The sequence below is a fragment of the Rhinopithecus roxellana genome, chromosome 10 (assembly GCF_007565055.1).
Source record: "Rhinopithecus roxellana isolate Shanxi Qingling chromosome 10, ASM756505v1, whole genome shotgun sequence".
In the NCBI taxonomy this organism is placed as follows: domain Eukaryota; kingdom Metazoa; phylum Chordata; class Mammalia; order Primates; family Cercopithecidae; genus Rhinopithecus; species Rhinopithecus roxellana.
Genome location: NC_044558.1, coordinates 56613179 through 56634887, shown reverse-complemented (window position 1 = coordinate 56634887; position 21709 = coordinate 56613179). Strand labels below are relative to the sequence as shown.

Sequence of the window (21709 nt, the reverse complement as noted above, 5' to 3'; positions counted from 1 at the left end):
TAAGAACCATTTCTTTTTACTAGTTTTTGGGAATCTCCAAAAATTTCCAGCCATCTAAATCTAGACTAGTGAATCCTAGGCCTTAAAAGCTTGTGACCAGACAATTTGGTGGCTTTAATCATTAGTTTACTAAAGAAAGAGAACTGGCCGGGCACGGTGGCTCAAGCCTGTAATCCCAGCACTTTGGGAGGCCGAGGTGGGTGGATCATGAGGTCGGGAGATCGAGACTATCCTGGCCAACATGGTGAAACCCTGTTTCTACTAAAAATATAAAAGTTAGCTGGGCGTGGTGGCGTGTGCCTGTAATCCCAGCTACTCAGGAGGCCGAGGCAGGAGAATCGCTTGAACCAGGGAGTTGGAGGTTGCAGTGAGCCGAGACTGTGCCACTGCACTCTAGCCTGGAGACAGAGCAAGACTACATCTCAAAAAGAAAAAAAAGAAAAAAAAAGAAAGAAAGAAACTATTTGGTGAGCTAACAAAATTAACACAGGCAGGCATTCTCCTGTAGTGAGTGCTACTCACACTCCAAAAGGTCAGATGTTTTGTGATTATGTCCTAGTAGTCATGAGCAAAGAGATGTCTTCCTAAAATAACAAAATGTTTTTCATAAATGACAGATGCTAGCTTATCTTGACCCTTTAAACATTTAAGAAGCACAAAGTAACTATTTTCTTTTTTTTCCTTTTTTGAGACAGAGTCTTGCTCTGTTGCCCAAGCTGGAGTGCAGTGGTGCGACCTTGGCTCACTGCAACCTCCAGCTCCTGGGTTCAAGCAATGCTTATGCCTCAGCCTCCTGAGTAGCTGGGACCACAGGCACACACCCTCATGGCTGGCTTTTTGTCATTTTTAGTGGAGATCAGGTTTCATTATGTTGCCAAGCTGGTCTCAAACTCCTGGCCTCAAGTGATCTGCCCACCTTGGCCTCCCAAAGTCCTGGGATTACAGGCATAAGCCACTGCGCCTCATGAATAAATTAATTTCTATTTAATTGAGTTATATTTGAGTAGCTCTTTGCAATGAAACTCACATTACTCGGTCTTCCTAAACTAGGTAGGAGTTCTAGGTTCTAAGTGTAGTATAGACAGTTTTGTTTTGTCATCACTAAAATAAATAAAATCAAAAAGTGTTTTGTATTTTTGAGTAATATGACTTCTTTAAAATAAAGTTGTTGTGAGGTACTGATATACAAACATAAATGACTGGAATTAGGGGTCATATATGTGTATTTTTTCCTCAATATACTACTACCTTTTCTAGGAGAAACAGCCTACTTATTAAGATCACATAGCTGGAAGCAGAAATACTATTGTGCTGGGTCTTATCTTGAACCTGTTTTTAAAGATTGAGACTAAATAAACAGCTCTGCTTCATTAGGGGGAGAATCCTGTTCTGTGGAAAACTCCTGGAAGGAGGTATTCCACAGGAGTCCACTCCCCCTTTTTATCTGTCATTTTCAAACCATGCTAGAGAGATCTTTTTTGGAAATGTTTGTCAGTATTCTTCATCCAAGTCCCTATGTATACCAGATCCCAAATGCCTCCCCACCATGCTAGACACTAAAACCAAACCCAACCTGATAAAAACCAAACAAGCCGGGCGCAGTGGCTGACGCCTGTAATCCCAGCACTTTGGGAGGTCAAGGCAGGCAGATCACCTGAGGTTGGGAGCTCAAGACCAACCTGACCAACACGGAGAAACCCCTCCTCTACTAAAAACACAAAATTAGTCGGGCGTGGTGGCGCATGCCTGTAATCCCAGCTACTCACGAGGCTGAGGCAGGAGAACCGCTTGAACCTGGAGGCAGAGGTTGCAGTGGGCCAAGATCGCGCCACTGCACTCCAGCCTGAGGAATAAGAGTGAAACTCCATCTCAAAAACAAAAAACAAAACACAAAACAAAACCCCAAGATAATCCAAATAAACTAAAATCTGGTCTGGGGAGATTATAAAGTCTCCTTATTTTTTTTTTTTTTTTTGAGACGGAGTCTGGCTCTGTCGCCCAGGCTGGAGTGCAGTGGCCGGATCTCAGCTCACTGCAAGCTCCGCCTCCCGGGTTTACGCCATTCTCCTGCCTCAGCCTCCCGAGCAGCTGGGACTACAGGCGCCGCCACCTCGCCCGGCTAGTTTTTTGTATTTTTTAGTAGAGACGGGGTTTCACCGTGTTAGCCAGGATGGTCTCGATCTCCTGACCTCGTGATCCGCCCATCTCGGCCTCCCAAAGTGCTGGGATTACAGGCTTGAGCCACCGCGCCCGGCAAAGTCTCCTTATAAGGATCCACAAGATGCTAGGATAGCCAGAGCTTTGGGTGTTTCAGAAATCTAAGTCATTACACACGTATCCCAGGGCAGTCAGCAGGGCCTTTACACATTTAAACTCTGAAGTTTAATCAAATTTCACACACAGGTGGAAAGCCTATCTCTTCTTCACAGGTACACTTCCTCCCCTCCATTCCAATCTTAATTCCTACATAATCCACACTTAGATTAACCGCTAGTACAATTTCTAGCTGGAATGTGGGGAGATAAATAAAACTACCCTAGGTTGGAAATAGGCAGTAAGATGTCCTAAAGACTATAAATAAGAATGGAGTATTTTGCTATATAAATGTTATCAATATCTCAGAGAATGGATAAACAGATGCACTGATCAGAAAAGGTCCATTGCTATAAACACTAAAAGGAATTTGGTCCATGTGTGTCAGAGAACACAAATATACAGTTTCTTTTTCTAACCCAAGTGTCCTGTCTATTTCAGTTAGATCCTTTAAGAAAACTTTTAATCATAATGGTTCATTAATGTGGAATTGGATGTGATCTCCAATCTTGGGGCTGCAGGTACTTGACCAAACTATTAAGCAATCTGTATCAAAGGTTTATTTGGAAGCTTCTGAGTATGAGGGTACTTGCATCAAACGAGGATTCAAGTGGAGGGGGGGAGGAAAAAAATGTGCTTGTCAGTTTGGAAAGTCACAGAGTTTATCATTCTATAATTAGATTAGGAGGAAAATGAAGAACCCACTGGTAGCAGGAAGAAGCAAGAGTCTTTTAGGGTCTGGCATCTGCAAGTAAATGGAGAAAAAAAAGTTCTTAGTTTTTTTCAATGAAAAAAGCACCAACTACATCTGACAATGGGCCACACAACTACAACCCAATTAAATTGTCTTGTCCCGCTGGAGGAATCTGCTGTTGTTAATGGCAGAACACCAAGTACCTTCTGACCCTTAACTCTTTAGTACCACTGAGCACAGAGAAACTTGTTAATTGAATTTAAAACATTCTATACAGAAATCAATGTACACTCTGTGTCAAGAGTTTTACAAGTGAGGAGAATATCAGGAAATTGATTCAGATAATTCTGGATTAACTCCAATTAACTTACCTTGATCTTTTTCTCACATACTGTATTTACTCATTAGTTCAAAAATAGTTTTTGAGCTTTTACAATGTACATTAGGGGACAAGAATTAGTATGATACTACTTGCTTCTGAGGTACTGGTCTAGTAAAAAGTGGAGTTGTTGATAAAAACATAAATAGGATAAAACACATTAAGTGCTAAGTGAACAAACCCCTGTCATGTGTGTACATTCAAAAACATTTCACTCACACTTAAGTTCCTTAAGGGCACAGTCATATCTTTTATTTCTTTTGTATCCTTCCAAATAAACCAGAGAATTCTGCAACAACAGGCATTGGAAATAATACTTAATGGCCAGGCACAGTGGCTCCTGCCTGTAATCCTAGCTATTTGGAGGCCAAGGCGGGTGGATCACCTGAGGTCAGGAGTTTGAGACTGGCCTGGCCAATATGGTGTAACACTATCTCTACTAAAAATACAAAAATTAGCCGGGCGTGGTGGCGCATACCTGTAATCCCAGCTATTTGGGAGGCTGAGGAAGGAGAATTGCTTGAACCCAGGAGGTGGAGGTTGCAGTGAGCCGAGATTGCGCCACTGCACTCCAGCCTGTGTGATGGGAGCGAGACTCCATCTCAAAAACAAAAGCAAACAAAAAACTCAAACTTCATTTTTATTAAGAGGATAAGGTCTGTGGCTGCTTAAGGATTCTTATCTAACCTAATTATTTTTCTGATTCCTCAGGAGTTACACAGAAAAATAAATTTTTTAGTGTGTAAGGAGTTTAACTGCAAAGAGTTAAGTCCCAAAGGAGAGAAGGGTCTGGTCTTAAGTTATAGACACAGAACTTTCTCCTAGATTTTATCTTAGAGTAGCCTTTTTTTTTTTTTTAGACGGAGTCTCGCTGTGTCGCCCAGGCTGGAGTGCAGTGGCCGGATCTCAGCTCACTGCAAGCTCCGCCTCCTGGGTTCACGGCATTCTCCTCAGCCTCACGAGTAGCTGGGACTACAGGCGCCCGCCACCTCACCCAGCTAGTTTTTTGCATTTTTTAGTAGAGACGGGGTTTCACTGTGTTAGCCAGGATGGTCTCGATCTCCTGACCTCGTGATTCGCCCGTCTCGGCCTCCCAAAGTGCTGGGATTACAGGCTTGAGCCACCGCGCCCGGCCGAGTAGCCATTTTTACTAGACAGCTATTAATATTGTTTGATGGCAGACACCTTGTATAGCATATCAGAGAGGAACTCAAAATTCACCATTTATCCAGGTCTGTTCAATGTATGTTTCTCTTCCAATCCCCGCCCCCCCCCCCCCTTTTTTTTTAAAGAGTCAGGGTCTCACTATGTTGCCTAGGCTGGTCTTAAACTCCTGGGCTCCAGCCATCCTCCTGCCTTGGTCTCCCAAAGTGTTGGGATTACAGGTGTGAGCCACTGTGCCCAGCCCTCCCTACTTTTGTTTTGTTTTGTTTTGATTTGTTTTGTTTTGTTTTTTGAGATGGAGTCTCGCTCTGCCGCCCAGGCTGGAGTGCAGTGGCCGGATTTCAGCTCACTGCAAGCTCCACCTCCCGGGTTTTACGCCATTCTCCTGCCTCAGCCTCCCGAGTAGCTGGGACTACAGGCACCCGCTACGTCGCCCGGCTAGTTTTTTTGTATTTTTTAGTAGAGACGGGGTTTCACCGGGTTAGCCAGGATGGTCTCGATCTCCTGACCTTGTGATCTGCCCGCCTCGGCCTCCCAAAGTGCTGGGATTACAGGCTTGAGCCACCGCGCCCGGCCCCCTACTTTTGTTTTTTAAGAGACAAGGTCTCACTGTGTTGCTGAGGCTAGAGTACAGTGGCAATTCACAGGCACAGTCATGGTACACTATATCCTTGATCTCCTGGGCTCAAGTGATCCTCCTGTCTCAGTCTCTCAAGTAGCTGGGATGATAGGTGTATACCACCATACTCAATGTATGCTTTCCTGATGTACCCCAGTGCTGTTGTATCTCTCGTCCTTCTGGGACCAAATCCCATTTTCTGGCTTTCAAACGTATTTAACAATTTGACATCAGAATCTACTAGGAAAAATGGCTGGTACCTAGAAGCAACTGATAAGTATTATTGTCTATAGCTAAGGGATGTTAACTTTTAGCATCTCTTTTCTGCTTCTTACCAGAAGAAACATCATGTAGTTTTACTACAAAATGAAACTAACTCACAGATTTATCTGCTTCACTGTTCAGAGAGAATGAACAGACTGGAATGCAAGAGGCCAATTATTCATTAATTCAATAAATATTCACTGAGGGCCTACTAACTCCAAAACAGTTGGGATATAATCCCATTCTCAGGCTTTATAACATTCTCTTTGCCAGAAGCAATGTATCTGGGCAACCTCAGCCAAGACGACATTTGAAGGATCAAACTTGGCTCTGCCACAGGCACTTAGGGTAACCTAAAGGCAAGGCTTCATCTGTGCAAAGTGAGAGAGATTTTGGTCTCTTCACATAGATTTTGGGAGGTTCTGCTAAATCAAATACTCAGATAAGATCGACAGTGTAAGACTCTTAGAAACCCAAAACTTTTATTTTTTAAATTTTATTTTAGAGACATAGTCTTACCCTGTGGCCCAGACTGGAGTGCAGTGGTGTGGTCTTGGCTCACACTGCAACCTCTGCCTCCCAGTTCAAGCGATTCTCCTGCCTCAGCCTCCCGAGTAGCTGGGATTATAGGCGTGCACCACCACGCCCGGCTAATTTTTGTATTTTTAGTAGAGACAGGGTTTCACCATGTTGGCCAGGCTGGTCTCCAACTCCTGACCTCAACTGGTCTGAATGCCTCAGTCTCCCAAAGTGCTGGGATTACAGTCATGAGCCACCGTGCCCGGCCAGAAACCCAAAACTTTTAAGTGCTCATTAAAAAGAGTATGAATTTTTTGATGAGTATTAAACTGTACTGCACAGGGAATGAATTGCAGAGCAGTGAAGCACAGCTGTCTGATTAATCTCAGTCCATTAAAAGAGGCATGATAGATCTAGAATGCAACTTTGACTAAAAAAAAGGCAATGTGTACTAATGTTAGAGAAAACAACTTGGCATGTTAACAGAATTCTAATTTAACCAGTAAATGCCTATTCATTAGAGTGTAAAGCCATAACAGAGGCTATATATTTAAAAAACACATGCACACACAAAGCTTTAATTTGATACCATAATCTGAAAGAAAATTGGACCCAAATTGCTTTATGTCCAGTTAAATCTTGCTACCATCTGAAGAGACAGTGAAATAAAACTGAAACACTTACTTGATGAGATAGGTATTCAGTTACTGTGCATTTCCATCTACAAGTAGAAATATTTCAAAATAAATACACCATGCCAATTGAAATTCACTCCATCCCCTATTCTTACTAAATACAAATGACTTATTCCTGGGTATACCTGAATTATAATATAAAAGTAGAAGAATTTAATATTAGTAATCAGATTTCATCCAAGGGCATGGGAAGAGAAAATAGACCTTTACCTATCAAGCCTTTTGACATATAATTTGGTGACTTCATGTTTTGGGAAATGCAAGTATCCAGGGAAAAATGTTTTAAAGTGAATCCTCTAGCCACCTAAAAATTAGCTCAAACAGTAGCACAGACTGAAATCAAGAGAATCTGAATCTATGGGCAACATTGGAAAAGAAAGTTTGTATTAAGTAAAAATGACAGTATCTTGGGTGTTCCCTATGTGGAAATTTCATCATGAGGGTAATATGATACAAATTTCGTACTTGTTTACCCAGCATGACCTCTGAAGTCTGGGGAGGACATCTGAATACCATTCTTTATGCTGGTTCTTATGACTTATGACTTTCATTTTCTCTCTACTCATTTCCATTTAGGCCCTCACAATCCAATTTCTGATCCCAATTCTCTACTAATATTATGCCTTGAAAAAAATCAGGGATGACTTCCTCCTAGCCCAAATCATCAACCTTTTTATTGGTTCCCAAATTTTCTCATGGTATTTGATGTCAGTGGTCACCCCATTTTGAAAATATTCTTTTGGCTTCTGTGATCTTACACTTTCCTGTTCATAATTTCTTGCTCCTAACCAGGGTCAGTAGGGTGAACTGAGTAAGGTGCTTAGGGCATAAAATTTAAGGAGGCACTCACTTTAAGGGTCATGGAACACCTTCCAAGGTGTTCAGACTGAACACGTCTGAATAATCAAGATCAACTGTATTTAGCACAATGAAAAGAGTAAAACTATTTTGCCTCTGTTTCACTTACTGTTTTTCCATGGCAAAACATACGGCAGAGATTTGGGAACTCGCATGCCTGAAGCCAGGTTATTCTTATGTTCCGTAACTATATTGCTTGCAGGGCTGCAAAAAGATGAATTTGGCTATGTCGGCAGATCAGTATCATTCAAGCAGGCACACGTAAGATAATCAAAATGTGTTTTTTGTAATTTGGGGAAAAACAACAACCTACATTCATCTGAAATGTAAACACATTTCCATCAAAACATTCCGGCAATTAGAATGATTACCACTTACTTCTCTGGAAAGCTCCCTGTTCTGTACAGGCATTAAGATGGGTCTAACCATTTTCATTTTCTAGAAATTGAGATAAACAGCAATGCCATCTACTGTTCAGCTGTATGACAGGCTCATCAACTCACTCAATAAACATAAGAGATAAAACAAAGTGCTAAGGCAACCAAACCAAAAGCAGCAAATCTTCGACTGAGGTAAAATTAAAAGTTGTAGCCAATGGAATTCATTTTAAGTTTTTCTATCTTAATGCACATAATAGTATACACTTAAAATTATTTACTGACCTCAGTAGTTAAAAAGTAAAAATTTGATAAGCATTCTGTTTGGGGAAAAAAGTGAAGTATAGCATCTTATTCCTTCATTTCCTAAACCAGAAGTATTCTCATTTGGGTTTGAAACTTGATCTTCCAAGGTTTGAGTACTGGTGTTAATGAGAAATAGTTTCATTCATTTTTATTTTATTTAGGACAAGGACTCTTTCTGTCACCCAGGCTGGAGTGCAGTGGCATGATCATGGCTCACTGCAGCCTCGATCTCCTGGGCTTAAGTGATCCTCTGGTCTCAGCCTCCCAAGTAGGTGAGACTATAGACATCCACCACCATGCCCAGCTTATTTTGTTTTTTAAAAATTTTTTGTAGCGACAGGATCTCACTGTGTTGCTCATGTTGATCTTGAACTCCTGGCCTCAGTGATCCTCCCACCTTGGCCTCCAGTCATGAGCTACTCTGTGCCTGGCCAGAAATCTTCTAGTTGTCAGTTAGAGCTGGGCATGATGGCTCAGGCTTGTAATCCCAACATTTTGGGAGGCAGAGTGAGGAGGATCACTTGAGGCCAGGAGTTTGAGACCAGCCTGGGCAACATAGTGAGACCTTGTCTCTGCTAAAAATAAAGAATTAGCGAGGTGTGGTGGTGGGTCCCTGTAGTCCTTGCTATTTGAGAGGCCCAAGGGGATTGCTTGAGCCCAGGAGGTAGAGCCTGCAGTGAGCCATGATCATGCCATTACACTCCAGCCTGGTCAACAGAGTCCCTGTCTCTAAAAAAATAAATTGGATATAAAATCAGTGGGAAGAAGAGATGCATATTCTTTCCTAATAGGTACTCTGGATTTTCCAATCTCAAATAAAGAATTTTTAAGACTACTTTTTCCTTATACACTAGTTACCTAAAGTAAAAATGATCCAAGTGGTATAGTGGGAGAATTTTTTCAAAGCATTAAAATAATGTAAACCTAGCAAAAAACATAACTAAGACACATGAAAGTCTGGGGCCACTGTTTCCCTTGCTAAACGATAATGTATTTTTGTATCCCTAATGATTGGCACAAAGCACATGACCTTTTTATGAATCAAGGAATAAATATGAAAAACGACAAAACAATATCTAGACTAAACTACCATCAAGGAATATCGTTAAAGAAAGTGATCAATTCATGTTCCGGTGGCTTCTCTCGGTAACAGAACACCCTGATTTTGGGAGGCCATGCTGGGTTGAGACCATTTCATTTACCTGTTATTGTCAGAATAGTGAGTTGTGCCCCAGACAAATGGGGTGCTGGTCTGTTCCCACAAATCTGTCAAAGGAAGCAAAACATAGTTTGTGGTACTACTAGATAAGACACCAGCAGTTCATGTTGGTTGAATTTATAAGATGGGAAATAATACACCTACGTTTTGCAGAAGCAAGTAAAAATTGATCAAGTACCCTGCCTAAGTGACACAGTAGCAAGAATTTAATTGAAGGATATAAACACAAGCAACATAAATAATAATAAACGTGCCTAGTAACAATCAAACACAGATGGTACAACACAATTTATGGAAAAAAACAGATGTAAAGAAGTGCTTTTTCCAATCAAGAGGAATCGGCTGTTCCACGTGTCTGCACAGTGATACAAATGTGCTCGTTTTGGGGCCCAATAAAAATAATAAGGCATTCTGAACAACATGGTATGTTCATAAAAAAGGAAAATCTTCCTTCTGTCTTAAGCAAATGACTTGAGATTTAGACATTGTGAAGAAAAAGATGTAGAGGCAGCTCACCTTTATCCCAGTCTTCATCACAAGGAGGGCACTGCCAAGTGCTCTCAGCCAGAGTCTCTTGTCTAAGGCTTCTGGTTTGGTTGACTGTAAGACAATAAAGATTGGACATAAGAGGGGGATATTGCCAAGTTATTGTGTTCAAAGGGGCTAGCAGCTTAAAAAGTTGCAGGGTAGCCTGTTGGGTCTTTATTTCTGAAAAATGGATAGTATAAAAGCTAAACAGAGGGATCTTATCTCTTTGCTGACAGAAGAAAGAAAAGCAGAAACAAAAATGTTTACCATATTTATGGCAATAAAATATTTATTTTTAGATGAATTATTAGTAAAATGAACTAGGCTGTTTAGGAGAGAAAACAGTATGACATGTACAATCTGAAAACCTATTGCTGCCATGATACAAATCTCAAAGGTGGAAAAGTATTGTTCTTCTGAAACAATGAAAGCCAAAAATCAAGCCGACAACGTAGCATAATACAAATCTGAAGGAGCTACCCTCTAGTACTGAAACATTTGAGATAGTGAGTCTTACCAACATCTTGCTCAATACAACTTCTGTCATCACAGCTTGAGATATGATGACTAATTTCAGCTCGAGGAACCTGGTGGCGAGCATTGAAGGGACAAGTAGCCAATTTGCTTGCAACATCAGGATGATTCTGTGGAACCAAAATTAAGGGATCTGTTAGTTCTTTGAATCTCTTAAAGTCAACGGGGAGTAGCTAAGCCTTATTCTACAAATGCCTCTCCTAAATTTCCTCAATAAACTTCTGGCTTAACTATAACAAACTCATAGTAAAAAACTAAGAGGGAATTATTTATTGTTCTTATAGACAATGACTTCAAAATCATCGAAACATAAGTCTTTTTGTTATGATTGTAGAGACTGACAACACAGATATTGGGGTTTAAGTGCTTTATGTAGAGCTAAACAATGAATTTAGGATTGGGTATTTGAACAATATCTTTCCCTGCTGTTTATTTCTCAGAGTCACATGATTCAGGCAGCACAGCCCGTAATGAGAGAGCTCTCTGGATGTCTTTGAAAGCTGATATTCAGGATGAATAGTAACACTAAAATACACTCTGAGTCTGCATTGCAGTAGTGTCCCTGCCATTGCAATACAATAGTGCTGGAAAATAGCTGTTGGAAGGGAGCTGCAGAAGAGGCAAACCAATGATTTTTCAGATTAACACAGTGACGCTTACTTAAAGTAATGATGCCTGAAATGAATCTCTGAACAATTTGACCTTTATTTCAGCTATTTCACTAGGGAAAAATCCAAATGATAGAGTCTACTTTGCTGACCAAGTTCCTTATTTTAAAACAAAACAAAGGGTTTAGTATCACCTATATCCTATGGCAAATATACCAGCAATTAAGAAATTTATTAGGAAAAGAAAAGATACGTCATAAATGAAACTTGAAAAAGTAAAAAATAATTATGAAGCAGGGAGAAGGCTGGAAAAATATGTAGGTGTGAGAAACTTGCAGGCATCTCCATCATTTTCATAAGTGATATCAGGCATTCAGTACAAAGGTTTTGTGGCCAAAGATTAAGAACATTAGAAGAGGGGAGTTATGATAGTGTCTTTTTTTTTTTTTTACCACTTGGCTCCATTTGGGAAATGTCTGAGAGCCTAGAGGGGACAATGTGGTAGTGGTATCTGCTGATCCATACTCTCCAGGTTTAATGTTAAGGGATACTTGCTTTCAAGATTAAAAGGAGCTGGAGAAATAACAAAGATAAATTATGTTTCCAGGATTACAAGTACTTTTCAAAGGATGTTAAAGCTGAATTGTATGCAGTTTGGATTAAATACCTCAATTGCTTTCCAAGCATAAATTCTAGCAGAATTTTGGCTTCTGTATCAGCATTCTAACAACATTGTCAAAATGTCTCAATTAATGTAGCATGAAAGTAGTTTATATCAGCTAAGTCTATACAAGAGTGACCAGAAAGAAAATCCTTATTATTTTTTTAAAGATGTTTATTGTTGAAACTTGGAGATAGTTATTTTTAGGAATAATTTTTCTTGGGCTAACTTCTTAGCTGTTTAAGCTCTAAAATTTCTAAACAAAATAATCAGAAAAAGTGAATTATAGCACTCAATCATTGTTAGGCCGATGAATACATCAAATTTACAAGATAGGCGGGATTTCTCATTGTTAGCAAATATTAGTCTGTTTTACAAAGGGTGAGAAGACTCTAGAGATGCTATTTATAAAGGGTTCTTTGTCACTAGTTAATGGGAAGAAAACCAAAACAAGAAAAAATTTATCTTAAGGAATGAACAAATGCCTTTCTATAAATGTTGGTATTTAAGAGAGGTAGATTCCCAAAACAATTCTGGCAATCAATTAAAACATTTATGATAAAATTATTTGATGTTTATAAAATACGGCCTTTTAAAAGAACTCAGGAGGGCGTCAGAGGGCAAATTATGACCCTACCTTTCTGCACTTGATAAGATGATAAGGAAACCTGCAAGCCCTGATTTGATGGTTTTTGTCATAGGGGCATTGCAATAGCTTCTCAGGGTCCAGGGAGTCAGCTGAAAGAGAGAAGTATTTCAGTAGGTAAAACGATAACAGGCTCTTGTAAAACTACAGCATTCCAGGCACACTGGATTTTTTCAAGAGACTGTAATAATAGAACAATATAGTCTAAAGAAAACTTGGATTAAAAAAAGGGTGACTACACATTTAAAATATTTCTGAATCTTAGTAAGTTCAGCAGAATCAGAAATCTCAGGATGAAGTCTCAGTTTCATATTGAATTGAACATAGTGCTTTCATTGCTGGTTACTCTTATTACAGAACAAAAAGTTAAATAAAATGCCATCCTCTTTTTCTTTTCTAAAAGTGCTAATTCAGGGTTATTCCTATTCTCTAGCTATTCTATCTAGAGCCTCCCAACTAGTATGCTGAAGTTGAAATGGATTGCTGGTGTGCTAATACACTGATTTGGGGGCCCACTGCTAGTTCAAGCCATCCCTCACCCCCCATTTCCACAGGCAAGTTGGGGGTAGTTAATCCCCTTCACTAGCATTTCATCTATCACTAGTATCCCCTGACACAAAAAAAGTTGGTAAGCACTGCCCTATATCAGTTATGTTTTGTGGAAGCTTGAAAAATATTAGTGGATAGAAGATTTCTTTTTCATCTGTTTGCTTTAACTTACTCCTATAAGTAATTCCCAATCTCAGTTACTCTAATTACCTCTCAAATGAAACCAATACTGTTAACAGACAGGTAGTTTTTACTTTTCATATTGTGGAACACAGGTGAGAACAAAATAGAGAATTCTTTAATCTAGTGACTACTACATTAGCCAGCTAAAAAAATAGAACAATGTGCAAAAACAGAACCTCCTGAGGTTAAGACAACTGCAGACATATGGAACTGCCGCGTGAAAGAAAGCCCCTAAACTATAAAATGCTATTTAAAACAACCCTTAGGCTATACAAGATGCCCAGGCTGAGCCCCAAATTTTAACAAGCCTGGTTAAGGAAGGGAAATTAAATGGTTAAGCACATTCTGGTATATTATGAAGACAAGAGGCAACCTAATAAATTGCTCTTGCCACCCCTGAAGGCAATGATAAAAGTGAAATAAGATAAACAATTCACATTTGATAAGAAGCTTATAAACCAGGAGACTGCTATGAAAATCAGAAGCCAGTGGGGAACTGAAACAGACAGTTTCACTGGAAGAGTGGTAAACATGGAATAAATTGCTAACCATGATCGTGATGCAAATGAGCCAGAAAGGTGACTTGAAGGACAGAATGAATAGGAAGGAACAGTCTTAAAGGACAGGCAGGCTTATTATGCCAACCAGGCTCTTCTTGACCAGCAATGTTTTCATATTTCTGAAGCTTCAGGACAACCAGGGAGAATTTACAGATGAAATTCTTGTTAGTTTCCCCTCCTTTAATCCATCCCCATCACTAGCAAATGTTAGGCCATGTCAGCAGCTGATAGACTGGATGGTACCTTATGATTCATGTATATTATACTGTCCACATAGTAGCATATGTCAGAGTTGATAATGAGAGCTTCTCATTGTAATGCTTTACTTCCTGGTTTCCAGCAATTTAGGTCAACTTTAATCTGGCTTTCTAAATTAAAAAATTTTTTTTTTATTTAAAAATCTGTTTTTTTTTTTTGTTTTGTTTTGAGACAGAGTCTTGTTCTGTTGCCCAGGCTGGAGTGGCTCACTGTAACCTTCACCTCCCGGGTTCGAGCAATTCTTGTGCCTCGGCCCCTGGAGTAGCTGGGACAAAAATCTTTTATTGTGATTAAAAACACATATAAAATTTACCATGTTAACGATTTTTAAGTATACAGGTTCAATAGTGTTAAGTATTAACATATTCCCATTGTTGTGCAACTAGTCTCCAAAAGTTTTTCGTTTTACTAAACTGAAACTCTATACCCATTAAATATCAGCTCTCCATTCCCCACCCCACCCCAGCTCCCGGCAACCACCATTCTACTTTTTTGTTTTGGTGAGTTTGACTAGATACATCATATATGTGAAATCATAGTCTTTTTCTTTTTGTGACTAGCCTATTTCACTTAGCCTAAGGTCCTCAAGGTTTATCCATGTTATAGCATGTAACAGAATTTCCTGTACTTTTTCTTTTTTTGAGACAGAGTCACCCAGGCTGGAGTGCAGTGGCATGATCTTGGCCCACTGCAACCTCCACTGCCTGGGTTCATGCGGTTCTCCTGCCTCAGCCTCTTGAGCAGCTGGGATTATAGGTATCTGCCACCACGCCCAGCTAATTTTTGTATCTTTAGTAGAGATGGGGTTTCATCATGTTGGTCAGGTTGGTCTTGAACTCCTGACCTCAGGTGATCCGCCCACCTCAGCCTCCCCAAGTACTGGGATTACAGGTATGAACCACCACGCCCGGCCATTTCCTGTATCTTCTATCTTGCAATTTGCTTTTTTTTCTTTTCACTTAATGTATCTTGGAGTTCCTTCCAAGTCAGTACACACAAGAAATATTTCATTGCTGCATATGGATGTACCAAATTTTTAACTGATTTTCTTATGAATGGACATTTAGGTTGTTTCCAGATTTTACTTTTTTTTGAGACAGAGTTTCATTCTTGTTGCCCAGGCTGGGGTGCAATGGTGCAATCTCGGCTCACTGCAACCTCCGCCTCCTGAGTTCAAGCGATTCTCCTGCCTCAGCCTCTCAAGTAGCTGGGATTACAGGTGCTTGTCACCATGCCTGGCTAATTTTTTTGTATTTTTAGTAGAGACTGGCCAGGTGGGTCTCGAACTCCCGACCTCAGGTGATCCACCTGCCTCAGCCTCCCAAAGTGCTAGGATTACAATCTCCCAAAGTGAGCCACTGCGCCTGGCCCAGTTTTTACTATTATATACAATGCTGTGACTAACAATCTGGTTTATTCTTCTTTGTGCATGTATGAGTATTTTTCTTTGAGACATGGTCTCACTCTGTTGCCCAGGGTGGACAGTGCAGTGGTGTGTTCTTGGCGCACTGCAACCTCTGCTTCCCGGGTACAAGTCATTCTTGTGCCTCCAACCCCCAAGTAGCTGCGATTACAGGCACACCTGTCTAATTTTTTGTGTTTTTAGTAGAGACAGGGTTTTGCCATGTTGGTCAGGCTGGTCTTGAACTCCTAGCCTCCTGTGATCTGCCCACCTCAGCCTCCCAAAGTGCTGGGATTACAGGCATGAGCCACCGTGCCCAGCCAATGTATGATTATTTCTCTTTGATATACACCTAAGAGTATTGCATTGAAGTGTCTGTGCATTAAAAGTTGTAATAAATACTATCAAACTGCTCTACAAATTTATGTCTGGCTTCTTGGGAATATAATTTACTTTGGTAAACAAAGTAGGTCTATTTGACAAGCTTCCTCTAAAAGCACAGACTCAGCTGTTACTCATATTTGGGTAGGGACCAGAACCCATGGTGAGAAATGGAGGAAACTTCATGGAAATAAGGAACTATGCCTGACAAAAGTATCATCAGCTAAGAGGTACAGTTCAAAGAGAGAAGACAGAGATGTTCAGGAATCTATAAGATTAAGCTGGAAATCCAGGTCAATTTGGGAAAATATAGTCTAAGGCAGTGTTTCTCAAACTTTAACTTAACTCTCCAGGTGTTACATCACTTAGGGACTGTGTTAAAGTGCTGATTCTGATTCAGCAGGTCTGGGATGAGGCCTGTGATTGTCCATTTCCAACACACTCCCAGGTGATATTTAAGAAAAAAAAATGTGGCTGAAAAAAAGTAGCGAAGAACTAAGAGACAGAAAGGGGAGACGTTGTTTTCTAATTTAATAGAGAGTAGTATGCTTCCAAGAATAAGTATATACATATACCATACAGGGACTTCACATTCTTTTTTCTTTTAATTTTTTTGAGACGGAGTTTCAGTCTGTCGTCAGGCTGGAGTGTACTGGCGTGATCTTGGCTCACTGCAACCTCCACCTCCTGGGTTCAAGCAATTCTCCTGGCTCAGCCTTCCAAGTAGCTGAGACTACAGGTGCATGCCACCAGGCCCAGCAAATTTTTGTATTTTTAGTAGAGGGTTTCACTATGTTGGGAAGGATGGTCTCGATCTCTTGACCTTCACTATGTTGGGAAGGATGGTCTCGATCTCTTGACCTTGTGGTCCACCTGCCTTGGCCTCCCAAAGTGCTGGGATTACAGGCATGAGCCAACACGCCCAGCCTTCTTTTTTCTTTTCAAGAGACAGGGTAGGCAGGGCGTAGTGGCTCATGCCTGTAATCCCAGCACTTTGGGAGGCTGAGGTGGATGGGTCACTTGAGGCCAGGAATTCTAGACCAGCTTGGCCAACATGGCGAAACTCCATCTTTACTAAAAATATAAAAATTAGACAGGCATTGTGGCATACACCTGTAGTCCCAGCTATTTGGGAGGCTGAGGCAGGAGAATCGCTTGAATCCAGGAGGCAGAGGTTGCAGCGAGCTGAGATCACATCACTACACTCCAGCCTGGGTGACAGAGTGAGACTCCTTCTCAAAAAAAAAAAAAAAAAAAAGAGAGAGAGAGAGAGACAGGGTCTTGTTCTGTCACCCAGTTTGGGGTGCAGTGGTGTGATCATAGCTCTCTGTAACCTCTTAACTCCTAGGCTCAAGTGATTCTCCTGCCTCAGCTGCCTGAGTAGCTGGGATTACATGCATGAGCCACTGCACCTGGCTCAGGAATTTCACATCTTAAATAAAAACACTTTAAGAAAGTTGGGTGTGGTGGCTCACGCCTGTAATCCCAGCACTCTGGGAGGCTGAGGCACGCAGATCACGAGGTCAGGAGTTTGAGACCAGCATGGCCAACATGGTGAAACCTCGTCTCTACAAAAATACAAAAATTAGCTGGGCATGGTGGCAGGCGCCTGGAACCCCAGCTACTCAGGAGGCTGAGGCAGAAGAATCGTTTGAACCCAGGAGGTGGAGGTTGCAGTGAGCTGAGATTGCTGCCACTGTACTCCAGCCTGGGTGGCATAGCAAGACTCTGTCTCAAAACAAAACAAAAAACACACAAAAAAAAAACTTTAAGAAAAATTAAGGGGCAGGGGATCCCTTTTCTCAAAAGTGTGGTCCTCAGATCAGCATCACCTGGTAACTTGTTAGAAATGCAAATTCTCAGATACCAGACCTTTTGAATTAGAAATTCTGCAGGTGGGACCCAGCAATCTGTTTCAACAAGCTTTCCAGGTGATTCTGCTACATGCTAAAGTTTGAGAACCACTGTGTTCTAGATATTTCATAAAGATTATTTCTAAGTAGTTTCTGTATTTTGGAGATACAGCTCTCCACCGGACTCTTCCTAGAGGGTAGAATGGGACTGAAATATCCTTTAGTTGGGATTTTTAATTATAATGAGATTCTGAACAAGACAGCAAAGTAGGAAGAAATAGTAGGTACTATTGACAAGTTTTATCCACGGGCATAAACTCAGATATTTCCCAAATTTGGTCAGAACCTAGACATCAGAGCCTGTGGCATCACGTAGGGCACTAGGTGTAAACAATATAGAAGACTCTGGTTCTGACTCTGTCCCTAACTATGCAAACTTGGGCAAATTAATCTAGGTTCTATTTTCTTTGTTGTAATAAATGATTTTTCAAGTCCCTTTTGGTTCTACGCTGTATGATTCCAGGTGCTGACTCCGCTTTGATTTCTGGGGCCATCTAAGGTTCGTGGATCACTTGAGAAATAGAATCCTTCCCAGATTTCTTATCCTAAAAACTAATGTACATCAACATTATTATATAAGTATATTACTCCTCAAAATAGAAAGAAGTTACTATCCCTGTGTCATACATACAAGAAGGTGAAGTCCTGCTTCATTTAATAGTTTAATAAAGGTGTCCTAACTGTGGCCTTTTCAAAGCTTTATGACTTCTCATACCTCTTTTCTGAATTTTCAAGTACCTTATTTCAAATTTGGGTAATACTATACAGACTTTTCCTCCTCAGCAGCTGAGAAGTCTGACTTTTTCCCACATACTAAAAGTCTTGTCAGATATAAAACTATATGTAAATGATTTAACTTATTTTCTAAAAGCAACAAGGAGTACATACTGTAAGTTTCTTCCATGATGGAAATGAAGGAGCTGAATCCAAGGGCTGGAAAAAACAAAAGTGTGGTTCAGGAAATCAGAAATAAAATGTACCAAAAGGTAACCCTAAGAAGTGGAGTCACTTCTGGATTTGAAACTACCCAAGTTCAATATAAGAAGCCCTTACTTTCCCCACTTCCCCCGATCTTTTCTCCTCTTTAAAGCATACTTCTTGGAATCATTTCAACATCATTGCCTAATTCACATTCTTGGAATAAATTCTAGGGCCTACCAAATAGTTAAGAAAAACCAAATATGACTCCTATAGTTCAAATTTAAGCTGTATTTGGGTGACAAGATGTCTACCTTAAGTGCTATTACTTAAGTGCCTGTCACTGTTTAGCATCTATTAGGGTTTGACACTATTAATATAATATTAATTATAATATAAATATTAATATAATATTTAACATTGGAGGGGGCAAGTCAAGACCACAAGAATATTGTCATTTAAACTTATGCATAAGGGCCGGGCGTGGTCACTCACACCTGTAATCTCAGCACTTTGGGAGGCTGAGGCAGGAGGATCACTTGAAGACAGGAGTTTGAGACTAGCCTGGCAACAAAGCAAGACTATGTCTCTACAAAAAACAAAACAATCCCCCCACCCCAAAAACAAACAAACAAAAAAACAAACTTAGCCAGGCATGGGGGCATGTGCCTGTAGTCCCAGCTACTCAGGAGGCAAAGGCAGGAAGATCGCTTGAACCCAGGAGCTATGAGGTTCGTGCCACTGCACTCTGGCCTGGGCAATGGAGTGAGATCCTGTCTTTAAAAAAAACAAAAAAAAAACCCTTATACATAAACACAGAAATAGTGTTCTATTATAAAGCTTTCCTCTTGGGTTCTTAAAAATACAGATAGGCAGGTTATCAGTCTTGTTCCTCTCTAGGACCTGGAAATGCTGGAAGTCTTTGATAGACAGTATACACTTAACCCTTCCAATATGATTGGAAACACTAGTTCACCATTTTCATGACTTTTCTTAAACATGATCGGGAAGGGCCACACTGACATTGTCCCTTTTTCTAGTGAGGTTTCACCTCCTCTCGTCCCAATATTCAGTGCTAAAGTGGCAATACTTTAAGCTTCTCCAATTAATACTCATTCCCTCTATGCACTGAGGGAAAATCTCTGAATGTCAGGACTCAAGAACTGTCCATATTATGGATAACAGAGTCACAAGAGAACAAATCTGTAACAAGAATGTGAAAGATTAAAAGAGAAATGGTTTCATAGTTTGAATCCTCTTCTATTAGAAATCTCTTCTATTGAACACCGAGACTAAATAAATTTATTATTGTGGGAAAAACCTAAATGTATATAAAACCATCCCCATAGGAAACTTCTGAAAATTGTCTGTCTCTAGAGCATGCTCTCCTTTGGCCCCTCACACAATTCTACACTCCTCACAACTCCCCCCACCCCCATTCTATGACATAAGCAGCTTTGGAACCTATGATAGGAAATACAAGTAATCAGCTAGAACTCTAGTTTTTTTTGCTGCAGAGCCCATTTGTTAATGACAATCATTAGTGAATTTGTCTTAAAAATATTTTCCATGTTTATGTTTGGATCAAGAAACCCCACCGTCTTTTTGGACATGTTTCACATATACATAGTTACTTCATACTTTTTCATTAAAAATAAGAGTTTTGGAAGGAAGAACCAAGTATGTTTCTTGATTTTAAGTGATGAGCACCAGATTCAGCAGCTTGTAGGAAGCCAACCTATTCTTTCCGGACAAAAGGACGAATTACAGTACACTGGGGCACTGGAATTCACAGTACTATCACTTAGCCATGTCCGTTTTAAGTATCTTCCGCATCAAACTGTTAACAGGGGATTCTTTACCTTTTCCCTACTACTAGATCACGGTGAAACAGACAAGCTACACGGAAGCAATCAAGTTTAGCGGGTGGATGTAGTCGGCGGCTATTGGTTAAACGCTTAACAGAATTCCGGGCCTTAGTAAAAGAATCATTTTTCTTCCTTTAAACAGCAGCAACAACAACAACAACAACAAAATCACAGATTTAATCAATGAGACTAAATAAGAGAAAGTGATGGAGGTGGTTAACTTAAAAAGAACGTAGAAAAGGCGCCAAGAAGGCCCTCGAGTGGGCGATGCAGCGAAACCGGCTGGTAGCCAAAATAGCTGCACTGAGAGCCCACAAGGCTGTAGGCTACTGGCAGAAAAGGGAAAAGAGAATATTAGAAGGTGAAGGTATCCCTGTACGCAAAAGAGGAATTGCTTAGGGGCGCCCAGGGATGCCTTTCCTTACCTCGGTGGACACACACCTTCCTCACAGTCACCTTCCTCCCACGCACTCCCCAGCAACGGTCACTTCCGGCGCGTAACGTTGGGAGGTGGGGCGGGGGGGCCGGCCCTTCCTGTGATTGGCAGCCTCGGCTCTAGCCAAGTGTGGGGTCGGGGACTCAGCTGTGGAGCTCACTTGTGAGCCCCTAGGGTCAGCTCCCAGATGACCCTTTCCCACTAGGATCTCCTCCTTGGGCACCCTGTCCTTGGGCGTATCCTCCCCTGGCCCCCAGAACAATGGTGGCCTTGAGAGGGTGGAGCTTGCATTTCTTTCCCCGGGTTTTGTGGTGGCCATCTTAGAAAAGGCAGATGAGCACTTAGAAATGGGCAGCTGGGATTACCTTAGGAGTTGAAGACCAGCCTGGCCAATATGGTGAAACCTCATCTCTACTGAAAATACAAAAATTAGCTGGGCGTGGTGGCGGGCGCCCGTAATCTCAGCTACTCGGGAGGCTGAAGCAGGAGAATTGCTTGAACCTGGGAGGCGGAGGTTGCAGTGAGCCAAGATCGCACCATTGCACTCCAGCCTGGGCGACAGACTGAGACTCCGTCTCAAAAAAAAAAAAAAAAAGGAAAAGAAATGGGCACCTGAGGGAATGGGACTGATGGAACTGGTTAGAGTTGGGGAGCTGCCTAGAAAGAAGCCTTGTTTGTGGAAGTTGTCTAGATAGAAAGGTAATTTAGATTTTGAGGGAAGAGAAGAGGAATTATAAAGGAGATAGGCAGTACAGCCACAAAACAATCACCAAGGACAGGAATTTTGTGTCTGGCTGTTCTTGTTTAGAATGTGTTGTAAAATCCCAAAATTCAAAAGGCACTAACTATCTGAGAAT

General features: G+C 40.9%; 1 protein-coding gene across 2 annotated transcripts; it reads right to left on the bottom strand.

Annotated features, from left to right (window-relative positions):
- Window positions 1-2852: 2852 nt before the first annotated feature.
- On the bottom strand, window positions 2853-20892 carry GTSF1 (gametocyte specific factor 1). 2 transcript variants are annotated; one of them, XM_010373855.2, is made up of 9 exons: window positions 19046-19913; window positions 18519-18563; window positions 12376-12476; window positions 10453-10579; window positions 9924-10007; window positions 9391-9454; window positions 7615-7709; window positions 6637-6673; window positions 2853-3058 (listed from the first exon to the last, which is right to left on the bottom strand). In XM_010373855.2, the coding sequence occupies exons 2-8, from the start codon at window positions 18532-18534 to the stop codon at window positions 6657-6659; spliced, it is 504 nt and encodes a 167-aa protein (XP_010372157.1). In that variant the 5' UTR covers window positions 18535-18563; window positions 19046-19913; the 3' UTR covers window positions 2853-3058; window positions 6637-6656. The 2 variants fall into 2 exon arrangements, with proteins under 2 accessions (XP_010372157.1, XP_010372156.1); XM_010373854.2 differs by lacking the exon at window positions 19046-19913 and adding an exon at window positions 20842-20892 and having other exon boundaries at window positions 2856-3058.
- Between the last annotated feature and the right edge of the window lie 817 nt (window positions 20893-21709).

Excerpts from the sequence above, each read along its gene's own strand:
- GTSF1 (XM_010373854.2), bottom strand. Across the intron at positions 9,455-9,923 it reads TGATGAAGACTGGGATAAAG|ATTTGTGGGAACAGACCAGC; the intron begins GTGAGCTGCCTC and ends TTCCTTTGACAG. Across the intron at positions 7,710-9,390 it reads CACTATTCTGACAATAACAG|CCCTGCAAGCAATATAGTTA; the intron begins GTAAATGAAATG and ends ATCTTTTTGCAG.